Source organism: Apaloderma vittatum, unplaced genomic scaffold, assembly GCF_000703405.1.
Source record: "Apaloderma vittatum isolate BGI_N311 unplaced genomic scaffold, ASM70340v1 scaffold7287, whole genome shotgun sequence".
Taxonomy (NCBI): Eukaryota; Metazoa; Chordata; class Aves; order Trogoniformes; family Trogonidae; genus Apaloderma; species Apaloderma vittatum.
Window position 1 is genome coordinate 34,769 of NW_009727873.1, and position 16,146 is coordinate 50,914.

The window sequence follows — 16,146 nt, forward strand, 5'->3', positions numbered from 1 at the left end:
GACAGCCACTGTATATTGTAGGCAGAAGCCTTACAGACTATAAATAGTGCTAGAATCTCTAAACTTTATTAAACTGCACAATGTTACTGGGACACGGTGACTTCCTAAATTGTGTCTGTGTGCTATGTGAATCCAGTGAATTTGACATTTTTTTCTTCCCATGGGCACAATTACAATAGTAACAACCCTTTCAGAGGCTAAAAAGTTGCAGCCTTTTGTGGGGCAAGTAGCTGTTCTCGTTATGACTGAACCTAATGCCCTTGGATTATCATTAGCTGCCCAATTTTCACCTGTCTTTTTTTTTCTTTCCTTCTTGCCATTATTCCTGTCTCTCCTTCCCGCCCCACTCCCCTTACTTTCTGCAACTTTCAATTAAATCACCTGAGATTCTTCTCATCCTTTGGGATGGTTCCCTGACACTCTTAACTGCATTCTTCCATCACCCACTCCTTTCTCATTCCCTCCCAATCTACAAATTGAGACTGAGGATCTAGCCCTTAGTTTCCAATACTTTTATTCTTCTGTTGTATCTAAAGCACTTGTTTTGCATAACAAGTAATAAAACCTACTAAATAAATAATAAAGCCTAATGCGGCTACATTGTTATGCAACTAGCACAGCTATTGTCAAAACCCCATTGATCATCCCCTTAAGGAAAGAATAATTTACATTTTAATGGCACAAAATTAGTTTCTTTTTCTTCTCTTCATAAGGCATTTGAAGCAAAGCAGGGATATGGACATTATATCTGAACATATACTACCTCACTTCTTCCTCTAATTCTGTGCATGTCTCCAGCAAACGCACAAGACCACTGGAGGTGAGGCAAATACAAACACAACTGAAGAGCTACTTAGACTGAAGGACAATGCTGCCAGGAGAACAAATGGCTCTGAAATGACTATAAGTAAGCTCAAAGTGAAAGTTATAAAGTTTGCAGCCATATACACCTTGAATTCTTAGAACAGTTTTCCAACAGAAATGGGAGGCTGGATACATCTAAATGAACCTTGATCATTTCTGAAAGGTATTAGATGATATGACCATGTGTGATGGTAGATGACCTTTTTCAATGGCCCAAGATATCATTTCCATAGCCCTATATTCCCGTGTCTCAAATAAAAAGTGGAATAGTTTCTCTTTGTTCTAAGTAAAAAAGTGAGAAATGCTGCTGGAGACCAGTTCCTACACATAAAGTTGTTCTTGAATGACGGGATCAAAAAATATTGGCAGGTGGTTACATCTGGATAGTTCCACAGCCAAGACACATGTCTATGTGTCTGCATTCCACGTGGGTCATGGCCTGTCTCTGATTGCTAGTGACCAATCACTCCATGTACCTATTGAACTTGCACTTGAGCAGTTAAAGATTAGATGGGAGTCCTTTCTAAATGGTACAAAACCCCATAAATTCCTGGAACATGCTCCCAGGGATGAAGGTCTTTTGGCAACTGCATTGCAATATATGGCATAGAACAGAAATATCACCATGCCAGAAGGAAAGCAATACCCTACTAAACACATGCTGCAGGAAAATTAGGATAGGAGATGAGAAAGGAGAGATGAAATACTGTTCTTCCTGGAAAGGAAACAGGTGGTTATAGAATTTAGCTGTTACTTGAGGTCACACTTGAATTTAATTTCATAGATTTGCTTGAGAAATAATTGGAAAATCATTTGCTGGCAGCTCGTGTGCTGGCATTTTGTGTCTACAGTCAATGATTGCATTACAATGAGAAGTGGGGTGCCTGTAATGAGAAATCTACCACCCTGCTCCATGCCAGCCCCTGAGCAGCACAAGAAGCAAAGGAAAGCGCTAGAGGGAGGGAGAACAAATGCTCGTAAACAGCAGTACGTGAAACTCCAGCCTACGTCTCGTGTTTTGCCATAGCAGAGAGGGCTCCACATCTCCTTGACTTCAGCCTATTCCCATCTGGCAGAAATGAAGCTGCAGAACATGATAAATACTAGAGAGGAATTCCAGGACTCTTCAAAAATAAGGGAAAAAAGCAACTATTTTATTTAACAGGACAAAGCCTGTAGATCGTGAAAATTGCCAGAATTGACATCCAAAATGATGAGTTAGGTCTCTGAAAAAATAATGAGATGGACTACAAAATGAAAAGCCCTTTAAAAGAAGAATGTCACTGGGAGTTAATGTGTTTTTTTTGGTCTTTTGATATATGAACAGTGTGTGTGCCCTTCTTTTAGGTACAGATCACCCAAGAGAAGGGGCTGGGAGGAATATAGGGAGATTTTATATTCTCTTCTGTGTTTCAGAGCCACTAGCCTGAATGGCATTTGTTCCCGTGTCATGCGATGCTGTCATGGTTGCTGTGCAACTCCATCTCCCCTGCCAATTTAATGGGGAACTTTGTCTGTTTGTGCTTAGGTAATATTTTAATATTATTTCAGGAGCTATAAGGATCAGGAATTTAATCTTCCTAAGAAAAATGTACCACTACAAATATTTTTACCTTTATTGTTAGCTTGGAACTTTAAGAAAAGTATCAGAAATCTTGCAATTTTTGGTAGCATCTTTACAACTGAAAATACTGAAAAAACAATAATCCCACTTGTCTCACTAAACACAACACTGTGGACTTTGAACAGGTACAACAGTTTTCATAGAAACAGCACATAGCCAATGTTAGCAGTGACCGTACATGTACTACTCGTGTTCTGGAATTTGCAGTGTAAAATCCTAGATTGTGAAGTCTCTTGTCTCAACAGCTGAGATGCAGGTAGGTGTAGTGTGAAAGAGTGAAGGGATAAAAATAGAAACAAAATGTTATTTTTGATACCATGTCCACTCATAGTGAGGAATTTGTTGCTTTTCATGCTCTTAAGGAGATAATCCTGCCTTTTTTTTTGAGACAGAAGGGACTTGTATTCTTATCTTCAGGACTGTTCAAATTCCCAACAGTATTTTTGTACTTAGTAAAACTGACCCTAATTATTTAACATTAGAAAACATGCTGTGAGGAGGCTGTAGCCTGCTCACAAACCTCCGCTCTTGCAAGGTAATTAATGAAAATTACATTCCACTGTTGTTAGATGCCTCGTATTGTGGTCCACGGGGCTGTTCTTTTGTGAGATCTATGTCCTCCTCTGGGGCAAGAGTTATATCTTTAGATCAAGAGAGGTCTTGGGTGAGTGATAACACATCAGACTAAAGAGTGATAGCTGCTTGCAGGGGCAAAGTGGGTTAGAATATACTTTAATGGTTGCTGCAGATTAGGCAATATATTAAATCCCAGTTAAAATTAGATATTCTCTTAAATATATTTAAAAAATTCTTGGGTTATGTAATGTGTAAACTCAATTCTCTAGGAGCTTAGTACAATACTAGCAGTTCCTCAGTTTTGTGTTGCAGACCATGCAGACTGTATGTGTAGTAATCTGAAGCATTGTGAGATTTTCAGGGAAGTGGTATGATGCTGATGAGCATCAGCATTCAAAACCTCGAAGAGAAGAATGAGATTGAAGATCATCTCGAGAATGATCTGTTTACAAAGATTAAACTCCTATTGATTTTTTTTGTATGTGTATGTGTGTGTGTGTGTTAAAGGACCTTATCCTCCACTGATGCTGCTGCTTTGGGGATTAGGTGTCAAAGAGCTGACTAGGGTGGTCGTGGTGGCAGGAACTAGGCAAGAGAAAAGGGAGGGGAAAAGGCTACAAGGAGCAGACTGAAATGCAAAAGAAAGAAGCTGGTCTCTGGGTCTTTGTGAGAGATGTAGCATAGATGGGAAGTCATAGGCGGAGGGGGGGGAAGTATGTCCAGGGCTAGAGAAAGGACAAAAAAAGGAAGGATGAGTACGGAGCGGTGTTTCGGCCCCACCACTGAGCTCAGGACTTGGTCGCACTGCACATAAATAACTGAGCTCCCTTAAATGTGTGTCACCCCTCTCTGTGGGCTTCTCCTCAGTAGCTGGTGACTGGCTGCAACAGCTGTGTATAGGGCAGTGGGACTGCGGGTTCCGAGCTCTGCTGCTGCCCTGCCTCAGGGCATGTCCGCTCCCACCTGAAGAAAACACCTACCTTGCAAACCAGCATGTTCAGGTGTTAAAGAAAACCAGCATGAAGGTTTTGTGATTAATAACGTATTGTTAGGCTATTTATATTTTCCCCAGGGGGTGTCATGTTCTGGCTTCTGCAACAAAGGAGGACACGACTTGCAGGACTTTTGCCTTCCTGCCTACCTGCAGAAGTGGGAAATGCAGACCTCTGAACGATGCTGTAGGGAGGAGTTCTGAGGTGACCAGAAATTAAAGATGTTAAGCTAGGGTGGGAAGAGAGACAGGCTCACAGCTCCAGTTTGAAAGATTTCTCAAGACACAAGATTCTGGTCACACTAGGGGATAAAAAAAGGCAGGGTGGGGGTGGAGGCGTTGAATTAAATGCCAGGTAAAGAAATCTCAGCAGTGTCCACTGTGTTTTGAAGGCATTTATATTATCAGCAGACGCTGCTTAGAAGGATTTGCCTAAGTGTTTGAGGGAATCCTTGGGAAGAGGGTCCAGGGTTTAAGACAGTCAATGCTGCCCTGGAGTATTTGGATTAGAGCCTTGCCTCTGCCTCAGCATTGCTAAGAAATATTATTGATGTCTTTTTTTTATTATTTTTATCACAGTGCTGCTCTGTTTGCAGGGCTTGACTCTATTTGCACTGTTCCGGGGCTTGATTCTTCCCTGGCTGTGTGATAGGCAAAGGAGCAGGGAGGGAAAGAAAAGAACAAATTTGCCTCTCCTCCAGAGTGGCTTGCTGGCCCTGGCAGTATGCCTGATATGCTGGAGCAAGGGAAACGTGACTCTCTCCTGCTCCTGCATGGCCCTTTTCGGCTCAGCTGGAAAATATAACATGCTCAACCCCAGAGCTCTCCCTGAGCAAGCTGTGCAACCTGAGCCTGGCTAACAGAGGGTAAAGAGTGCTAAGGTAACTCAAGACAAAATCAAGTCTTTGGTCAGTTTCTTCTCCTTTTGACTTTACAGATTGTTCATGAAACACCTCAGTGTTTTATGGTGCTAAGCCACCAAATCTGTTGTTTACACATCTCAGATGCCTTGGTGGCAGGGTGCCTGAAAAATAAAATAATTGTTCTATAGCAGTTTATTCTAGTTTATTAACGATTAAAGTATTCATCAATGTAATTGCCAGTTAAACTTGCACTTTGCACCAAATCTCCAGGAGCCCTTCCTGCATTTGCCAAGTGTGAGATAATTAATTTTTCTGAAATATTTTCTGTCAATGACACTGTTATTTTAGGCAATGTGGGTAGCTATATCTGCCTAACACTTTCTATTTCTTATCCCGTTTCCATATTAATGTTAGTATACAAGCAGTGACATGGCACTTAGGTTTGAAAAAACTTGCTGGATCATCCTTTTACTGAAACAGAGCCAGCTGGTATAAAATGGACTATTATAAACTTCAGGGAGCTGCTTCAGCTACTCCAGTAGCTGACTCCATTTAGCATGTAGTAATTTTGTTGAAAATCAATGGATCTGTGGGCAATACTGGGCAATAAGAACTGGGTTCAACATATGCAATACTCCTACTAGTTACAGAGGCAAAGATATTAACTATGAATGTCTTGCTGCTGAGATGAACAACAAGTAGAGGTGAAGCTATAAAAGCATGATCTCTCAAGCTAGCCTTATCAAGACAGAATCAGAAATTATTTTCCATTTGTCACAGTAAGCAGAGAGCAGTTTAGTCTTCATGAAAGACATCATTGGTTAGGAAGGGAAAGAAGAGTTGTCAGCCTTTGTGTGAACTTAAATAATGAACACTTTCTCAGCTCACCTCCAGAAAAAAAAAATTGAAATATCTACCTAGTATCAGTGGATATATTTTTTTCCCTGTGAGGCTTGAAAGCTGCAACAGGATGTATTCACTTTCTCATGAATCTGGTATCAGGCTAAAAAGAGACCCTCCTCGCCTATGCATATAGTCAAACTTCAAAATTCCTTGAGGGTTTTTTGTGGAGTAGAAAGAGATGAAGGTGTGAGAGGCCATGCTTACTTCAATGAATACAAACAAATGATATGTTTAAAAAGACTACATTTGCATAAAGATATGTTTGAAATGAACTTAAAACATCTAAGCCATATTTAGAAGATGATTGAAAAGAAAGGAGAGTGTTTGATACAGCAACATTTCAGGAAAAAGGCAGAAGCAGTCTTTTATTAATACGGGGGATTAGCAATTTAATTAGCTCAATCTTTAATGCAGGAAATTACCTAGTAAAAATGAGACTAGTTAGCATTTGCAGTGCACTTAAAATATTTAAATGAGTGAAGGACAGAATTTCAATGACATTTATATGTCTACTAGACATACTTTTTTCTCTAGATGATGATTTTTTTTTACATGCTTATGCTATTTGCTCCCAAAAGTTAAATGGGAGCATATTTACTGTGGCAGTGTTGAGAGGACTACTGGGGTCATTTCTTCATCTCAGTGAACTTCACTGCCACATGCAACCAATCTCTAACATCCTGTTATTATCATCTTGCACACTGAAGACTGTGCCAAAAGGAAAATAATGTGACTTCCTCAAGGTAGCCCACGAGTACGCAAAAGTGGTGATGTTGAATGTGATTTTTGATCACGCTGAGACTGCTTTGATCTCAGCTACCTAAATATCATCTTCTTGTCATAGTGATTTGATGGCAGGGCAGTAAGGTTAGAAGGCTTGGAGAGGCCACCTCCCGAAATTCACGTGGTGATTAAATAGACTGAAAGAGCTTGAATCATTTGTATGTGGTGATAAGAACAAAATCACTATGGAAGGCAGAGCTTAGTGAAGTATTTCTCCATAGAGATCACATTTGTCTGTGGAACAACATATTTTCAAGGCTAGCAGCTGGCCCTTGGGTTCAATGACATAGTTAAGCTAATATCCTCACTATACTGTGTTAATGTTTCTGTCTACCTTCAAATCAGACAATCCCGTTCTCGTCCTTGATGGTAAATGGGTGAAGAGGTATGTCAGAGGGTGTTTTTGTGCTGAATATAATCTGAAATAAAAATGTACTCTTTTTGTATGATTTAAAACAAAATCTTAACAATTATTCTGTTTTTCAAAGCAGCTATTTGTTTGTAATCATGTCATCCTGGTATCCTGATTTGTTTAAAATGGTTTCTTCTCCCACACAAAAAAGAAGTCTCGAAACAGATTTCAATCAAATGTAAAAAAGTAAAATGAGCTAAAAAAAGAAAAGAAGAAAGAAAGAAATAATAAGAATGTTCCCATCCAAGTAAAATTATGCTTTTCTGGGACAATAACAACTGAAAAATTAAAAGAGAAATTTAGTTTGTATGATAATGTTCCTTTAGGCTTACTTTCTTCTGTCTGCACTCTTTATCTTTTAATGCTCTGTGATTTTAGCTTTTACTGATTTTTTTTTCTTTCTTTTTTTTTAACATCTAAGCAGTAAGAATGAAGGGTTGGATACGGGCCTCATAAACAACAAAAGCACTCTCTGTCAGAAAAACCACGTCGTTGTTTTTTCCTTTCTTTGCTTTTCCAAAAAAAAAAGGTTAAAAATGTGTGTCCCATGACCAGTTATTTCAGCTTTTGCATTATTTGGGTTCAATATTATACATAAAACATTCACCAGTACATTAGTGGAGAGAAATTCTTGCTATTCTGATGTTGTCTTGTCTGTCTCCATTCTGCTCGACTGATGCTGGTAGTGAGTGCCCAATTTGCTTACATACTAAGTCTTCACAATTCTTATGTCCTTAAAAGCTCAGAGGGGAGAGTGAACTCAGCCTCTGAGATTCTAAGATTTGGTCTTGATCCTTCAAATTCTAAATATGGGGCTTTGGATAAAACCTGTAGATTTCTAACAATAGCTTTTTTTTTTTTTCCTTCCCCCTCCCCCTTACCCCCAAATTTAGGCTTACTTTAACCTTGTCCTGTCCCATGGACTTGAAGAATTTTCCTATGGATGTACAGACATGTACAATGCAGCTAGAGAGCTGTGAGTGTCCAGTTGCTTTATTTATCAAAGAACAAGATTCTACCGTATCTGCCATGGTTAGATAGTATCTACATTGTCATATTTCTGTGGTGAGACTCAATATTCCTATTTTGTAAGGGAAAATCATGGAGGAACATTGTTTTAACTGTCCATCACTGTACTGTGCGGATCCCCTCTATCTGTACTTTTCCATCTCCCTTCCTTTTCCCCCTCCTGGGGCACATCACCTCATCCATCAGAGCTGCATCACTTCCAGAGATATCCAGAGTGATGCCGTGCAGGAGAAATGAGTAAATCTCATGGATTAAGAGCAATTAGTACACAGCCAAGAATTTACTATGTCTGATTGTGACATGCTATGGTCTTTTGAAAAATGGAAGTAACATATCTCATGAAGCAGACGTCCCATTAGTATACTTATGCTGGTAAGATAAACATGGCCAAAGCATGGACTTGGGTACCAGCACACACCCATCCATGCTGTGTAGCTGCAAGCACCAACCATGAAACTTTTTTGACCTGTGCCAGGTAACAATTAGACAAAACCAGAGTGGCTCAGATAATGGTAAGCACCAGAGATCCTCCTCAATAGTTAGTAGTTACTAGCCACCTTGGGTTTCTTATGTGAAGGGGAGAATGGGCTTAGCGAATGGGTATGACCTGTGTGCTACCACCTGCTCAGACACAATAACATTTCCTTTCAATATTTTCCAGTCACCTACCGTCTAACAAACTCTGATTTCCTTGTTGTAGTTGGCTACACTATGAATGATCTGATATTTGAGTGGCTAAGTGATGGACCTGTGCAAGTTGCAGAGGGTTTAACCTTGCCACAGTTTATTTTGAAAGAAGATAAAGAACTTGGTTATTGCACAAAACATTACAACACTGGTGAGCATTATTCTATTTTTTCATATTAATTGCTCTGATGATATCTATTGTCAATTTATAAAGGGAAAAGATACATTCAATGAAAAAAATAAAATTTGATTCAGGCACACTTTTCTAAATTGGAAAAATTGAAATTTTCACCCTTTTGTTTTTGTCTGTTTGAAAGATTTTGTTACCAAATTTCCTGTAATTTCATTAAAGATATTCTAGTATACATATTACAATATCCTTAAAATGATTAAGGAGTTTGAAATCTTGAAAATCTCATTAAAATTCTAGTTGGTTTAATTTCATTAAAATGAAAATTTTTAAATAAACTGAATCTTTTCTTAAATATTGATTCATCATGTTATAGTACTGATTTTTCTAATCTTGATTTATTTCTCCAATATATCAAATTGACAATGAAGACAAATTTTCATCAGCATGTATGTATGGTCTAATGTATGATATATAGTGTTTGAAAAGACAATGCTTTCATTGATGATCTGAATAGTGTACGGACATGAAATGTTGGGAAATGAAATGTTTGTTTAATATTGTAATGGTTTTTTTTGTATTTGATATTTTGAAGTTTCGAATGCTGGTTTTACTATCTCTAGCTTTGAAAGGCAGAGAGAACTCTGTTAAAATCTTTCTTGGAGTTTATTTATTAGGGACAGCATTTAAAGAACAGTTTGCTGGGTGCTTGCTGGGATTAGATATAATCCCTCTCATCTAAAATAGCTTTTTCATCATTTCAGCATAAGAGCTAATCGGGTTGCACAAATACATTTGTTTCACTCTGTGAAACACAACATGACAAATTCTTCTTCTGCCAAAAATAAAGTCACATTAATTTCTTATGAAAAGAAAATTATTGGTTTTAATTTTTATAAAAGCAGCTTTTCATTTGGGGGCCTAAAGTACCAAGGAAGGAAAGTTTTGTGATTGTACAGTCCAAGACCTGTGGAAAGAGGGACTGCTGTGACTTCTCCTATTTTCTCACACTTATTTCTAACAGACAGAGCTCACCTGTTTGTGATTTGTCAGTTACAAAGTTTAGCATTTCCCAAGATGTGACTCAGACTCTAGATAACTGAGTTCATCTGCTTTTCTAATTACGTTCAGATAACATTTTGCAATCAGATAACTGTCAGATAACACTTTACTGTCAGTTAACAACTTTTCAGGGTCAAAGGCTGAAAGTAGGAGAGAAGGGAGAGCACAGGTGGCAGGTTCCTTGCATATCCAGGAAGATTGCCCATGAATGATAAATATACCAATTAGTAATTCCCATTACATGCAGTTAACAAAACTTTAAAGTGTGTAGTCTGACAAGGGGAATGGAAGAGCACTATTCATGCAAAAGAAAACGTTGCCTGCAGGCACCCATGTTGCTGTCTTCTCTATAGTATTCTCCTTCAGGCTTGGTGTGAAATTAGAATCTGGATAAAAGCTGTATTATCCAGCCTTCTCCCACCCACACTATCCAGGCTGTTCAGCATGAATCTGGACAGTATTCAACAGACCAGGCTACTTTCATGCCATCCTTGCCACATTTGGCCACCCCACCCCTTTTGAGTCTCCTTCTGTAAGGGCAGGCTGATCAGGATCACTGACTTGCACCTCTCAGGGTCAGCCTTGAAAGTCACAGGTCCAGTCACTCATTTTAGAGCATCTGTCCCACCAAAAATATTATCCACTTCTTCTCCCATCCTCTCTTTTCCAAAGAGCCTCTGCTGTGACAGCTCTCACACCCTGCTGTTCAGCTTCCTAGACTAGCTGACAAATATGTGTACATCACAAAAAGGAGAAAAAAATCTAATTTCCCCTAAAAGGATGAATGAGGACCAATGTATCATCATGTTTTTGACCAACTGACACAGGGGTCCTTTGAAGCCTTTACCATGACACTTCAGGAACGACAGACTTTCATGTACTTGGGTTGGTCTGCCTTGAGTGAGAGCTTTCACAGTGTCTAAACCACAGCAATTTGGAGAGAAGCACAGAGGGGCTGGATTAATATCTGTTGAGCTGTTGCAACTCAGGGCTCTCTGCATACCCCTGCTACAGCAGGACTATGTCCTTTGTCAGGCAATCCTAAACTTCTGTCCTTCACTGCCCTGGTGGAGCAACTGCCCATTGTTTGAAGAATCACTCACCTCCCACAAGAGATTATTGTGGGTTTCCTGGAGTTAGACTTTTAGAAAAATTCAAAGTAGACTTTGAGTTGATCCTGCTGTGAGATGTAATCTACAGACATAGGCAAATGATGTGCCCAGAATGAGTAAGGGTGTGATCTACAATGGGACTGTAAAACTGGTAATTCATAATTCGTTTGTTTAAGTGTATTTGCTTAATCTCGTGTCTTTAAAAGAGCAGGATGCTGTCCCATTTTAATACTAACCACTGTATTTGTCTAAAGTAAAATCTCATTCGATTTTGAGAGAAGAAACCTTATGTTATATTTTGTGGAGGTGAAACAACCATACTACTACTTGCTTTCTCAGTTAATGTGAAGGACTGGGCAGAGTCTGCTTCAGGGCCCCCAAGCTCATGTGCAACAAATGTCTGACTTGCATTTATGTTATCAGGACTTGCTTACAGGGTTAGGTTAGGAAAAAGGGCCGTGCATCTAACTTACATTCAGAAAAGCAGCTAAAAATGTGCAAAAAGCATTTATGAAAGTAATTTCATGTTCTAGGAAAGTTTACATGCATCGAAGTCAAGTTTCATTTGGAGCGTCAGATGGGATACTATTTAATCCAGATGTACATCCCTAGCCTGCTGATTGTCATTTTGTCCTGGGTTTCTTTCTGGATCAACATGGATGCTGCTCCAGCTAGAGTCGCACTGGGCATCACTACAGTTTTGACAATGACCACGCAAAGCTCAGGATCAAGAGCTTCCCTACCAAAAGTAAGGAAATAATTTTGTACCACTGATTTTTTATTAACAGGAAATACTTCCACTGGTTTTTAAAGTTTCTGAAAGATCTGCATAAATATGCTTCTGATAAGGATACGTTAGAAAACGGTAACAGCTTGATGTTAAACTGTTGCAATACCCTTGCATTTGAATAAAGGCAGGTTTCTGCTGGTTTGCATGTTGGCTGGAGGGTTCGATAGTATGGATTTTCTGAAGCATTTAGGTATCTGGCTGCATTTCTGAAACCACTTTCATAAAAATTGGACATTCTATCTGACCATAGACTTCATAAACATAGTCTCGTCTTTTCTGGACTGTTAGACTTTCAAATTCCTTGATGTTTCTAGATACAATGCTTAGTTCAGTGGATATATAAATATACATAAATATATATAGAGTATATATAACATTTATACTCCTAGAAGTTTTCTCTGAATAACTTTTTCACTGAGGAACTGTTGATGTCTGCTGCAGAATTTGTCTATGTTCTCATGAAGTGTCATTTGCACATCTTCAACCTGTCTTCGCACAAAAATATCCTCTCACTTAAATATTGTGATCTGTTCGATCCAGGCCAGATGCTGCAGGTGGCCTTACAGATTACAGACTTGATTCTTTGTTTAGTCAGGCTGACAGCTCTTTTCAGCATAGGCACAGCCTGAATGTTTTTGCTAATAACATTCCCAGCAGAATTTCATGTGCATGCTCAGGTTTTGTACAGTTTTCTAGGAGACAGGTCAGAGGTACGTCAGTTTACAGTGGTCTGTGGAGTAACAAAATATACTCTCTGAAGAATTCTTTTTACAGCAGTTCAGCATCACAGGAGTTGGGATCATAGCAGCAATGAAAAGCAATGAGTGCATAGATCATGATCCATTCCAAAAAGCATGTTCTATTTTGTTCTACTTTACCCTCAGATCACATTTAGTGTCATCCCAAATTCTGTAATTTGTTCAAATGGAGTGTATATAGGGCAACTTCAAAACCTGCACAGATTGTGTTACTCTTCTGTTGGTAATGAGAAAGTATCACTTAAAAATCTGGTGACTACAACAGTTGGTACAGCTTTACTTGTTCATTTCAAGATATATATCATTTTCCATGCGAACTGAAAGCCTTTCATATATTAATTCAGAATTTCAAATGGCTAATTTCCTAAACATTTGTTTGAACAATTTGGTCAATATTACCAAGCGAAAACTCTGAGAAGAAAGCCAACAAAGAGATAATCTTGGAAAGGAGCATACACATTCTGTAGACAGTGTGTCACTGGAGACTGTGAATGGTAAAACACAACCCTATGTGACATATTCCAAGTTTCTTCTGAATAAACTGGCTTGAGAATTAGAGATGGTACAATCACTGTAGTGAGGACTTCCACTCACATTTCCAACTGGGCAAATATACCCTGCCAAGAAGCTCTGTAGTGTTAACACGTCCAGAATTCTAATGCTTTAGAAAGACTTTTTGTTATACACATTTGATCCAGCTGAAAAGTTTCTCTCTTTAGTATTCTAGCTTGTTTGAGTAGAAAAGTATTTGTTGTATAATTTTCTGGGCTTCTGCTGAGTGGAAGAAGTGGGAAAATCCAGAATATGTTGACTGGTTATTCGGTTATCAGAGAGGTTCTTCTTCAGCCTCTGGATTAAATACACTTATCTCAAAAGCTGTCAGAGAATGATGATGTTCTGGCACGATTCCATCTTCTTTTCTGCTGTGTTCCATTGCTAGAAGACAGGGACTAAGGAAAATGGCTTGGATGGGCATACCTCATATCTTTTGCTGAGTCAAAAATTGATTGGATGGGCAGGCCCAAAGAATGGTGGCGAATGGAGTTAAATCGAGTTGGTAGCCAGTCACAGGTGATGTTCCCCAGGGCTCAGTCTTTTCATATCTTTACCAATGATCTGGATGAGGGAATTGAGTGCACACTCAGAAAGTTTGCAGATGACACCAAACTGAGTGGGAGTGTTGATCTACTTGAGGGTAAAAAGGCATCACAGAGGGATCTGGACAGGCTGGATCAATGGACCCAGGCAAACTGGATGAGATTCAACAAGGTCAGGTGCTGAGTCCTGTGCTTGGTTCCCAACAACGTCAAGCAATGCTGCAGGCTTGGAGAGGAGTAGCTGGGAAGCTGCGTGGCAGAAAAGGACCTGGGAGAGCTGGTGGACATCCAGATGAACATGAGCCAGCAGTGTGCTCAGGTGGCCAAGAAGGCCAACGCTATCCTGGCTTGTATCAATAATAGTGTTGCCAGCAGGAGTAGGGAAGGGATCGTTCCCCTGTACTTGGCACTGGTGAGGCTACACCTTGAATCCTGTGTTCGGTTTTGGGCCCCTTCCTACCAGAAAGACGTTGAAGTGCTGGAGTGGGTCCAGAGAAGGGCAACGAAGATGGTGAAGAGCCTTGAGAACAAGACTTATGAGGAGCAGCTGAGGGAACTGGAGTTGTTGAGCCTGGAGAAAAGGATGCTCAGGGGAGGCCTTATCACTTTCTACAACTACCTGAAAGGAGGTAGAGTGAGGGTCAGTCTCTTCTCCCATATAAGAAGTGACAGGGCAAGAGGAAATGACTTCAAGTGGCTCCAGGGGTGGTTTACATTGCACCTTAGGAAAAATTTACAAAAAATTTCAAAATTTTTCATGGAAAAGATTGTTAACCATGGGAACAGGCTGCCCAGGGAAGTGGTTGAGTCACCATCCCTTGAGATATTTAAAAGACATGTATATATGGCACTTAAGGACATGTTTTAGTGGTGGTGGACCTAACACTGCTGGGTTAGTGTTTGGACTCGATGATCATAAAAGTTTTTTCCAAACTAAAGGGCTATATGTTTCTATGAAAAGTACCTCACCAGGAAGCCCAGCATACTTATGTCAGTCAGACTACACCAAGTTGTTGCAATTTCACTGTGTAATTCGGCTGAGCTGTACTTTACATCTTTGGTCTCTACATAAGTGAGTGAATCCTCATGGGGGCTTTTGAAAGTGCACCAGTTAACTTTAAAAATGTGGTTCTAAATAAACATGAGCACACCTGTCTGCTGACTCGTGCCTCAGATGACTCAGGTGCCTGAAGAAACACAGGACTGACAAAAAGAAAAGTGCTTCAAAACAGGCTTTGTGTGCACACGCAGCTGTATGGCCGTACACCACCATAGGGGTCTCATACCACCAGTATCTGATTCCTTACACAAAGAAACAAGATTTTCTTGCTGATGAAGACACCTAGCTATTTTTAAATCTCATCTATATCTTGATATCAAAATTGTATTTCGTAATAAAATCTGTCCACCTGAAAAGCACATAAAAATACCAAAAGAATTGAATCAAATCAGTGTTAAATCTGAAGTCCCAATATGGCTCTTTAAAAGTTTTTTGGGTATTTTTAATTCCTGTCTATGTATTGCCAAGACACAGGAAGTTAGGCTGTCAATAAAACATCCATTTAAAAACTGCTTCAAGCATTAATCTCTAACAGAATAAGACATGACAGGAGGGTTATTTTTGCAAGAGTACTGAGTAAATACGTAAAACTCTGCTTCAGGAAAGTAGCCTGTATGTGAATACAAGAGGTCTATTTTTTCCCCCATCCTTCTTTGTGTCCTGTTGTTATTAAAATATATTTATACAGCTTGATTTTACCTTTGCTTTACCGACTGTCTCATGCCAATACTTTTTTTCTCATTGTTGTCTACTTTAGCAGAGCTTTACCACAAAAAACAATGAAGCATCAAAACTTACCAAATTTAAGGACAATAATTCCTTTACCTAAAAAAGGCAAAGAAGAATGGCAATGGAACTCCTGCTTAGGTTTTTTTCCCCCTCTATTTCCAAGTTACTATCTAAATGATGAAGGTGTTATTGTTTAGAAGTAATTACCTGCATATTGCTCTCAGCTCTGGTATAAGATTGCATGACAAGAGTTCTATTTGCTTAAAACTGCTCTTTTCCATATTAATAGCTAGTATTCATTTTGATACACAAACTTCACAACGGTAGGTCATGGCAACACAGACGTTAAGCATTCAGTTGTTGAAAAGTAAATATAAGATTGAGACTTCTAAAAAGAAAAAATTAAAAGAGGAAAAAGAAAAAAGAAAGGAAAAGAAAAGAAAGAAATGAAATTAATTCCACATGAGACTCATATTTACCACACATAAGAGAAACATCTTGAAAGCCTCTTCCAAACAAAATACATTCTTTAGTAAATTTTGTAGCATTTCTTTGTGACAATCATATTCGGAGTATTTTGAATTTCTGGCTAAGAATGGAGAGTCAAATTCCAATATCAGCAACATAGTAATAAAAATTCAGTATGAATTTTTTCCTTATTATTCTACTATGTTGA

At 39.0% G+C, this 16,146-nt stretch overlaps 1 protein-coding gene across 2 annotated transcripts in view; it reads left to right on the forward strand.

Moving 5' to 3' along the window:
• GLRA2 (glycine receptor, alpha 2) overlaps positions 1-16,146 on the forward strand; it is a 133,615-nt gene that overhangs the window by 34,632 nt on the left and 82,837 nt on the right. For both annotated transcript variants that reach the window (XM_009873856.1, XM_009873857.1), the window contains exons 5-7: positions 7,910-7,992; positions 8,746-8,883; positions 11,570-11,784. In XM_009873856.1, the coding sequence (XP_009872158.1) occupies positions 7,910-7,992; positions 8,746-8,883; positions 11,570-11,784 (436 nt within the window). The remainder of the gene's footprint in view (positions 1-7,909; positions 7,993-8,745; positions 8,884-11,569; positions 11,785-16,146) is intronic.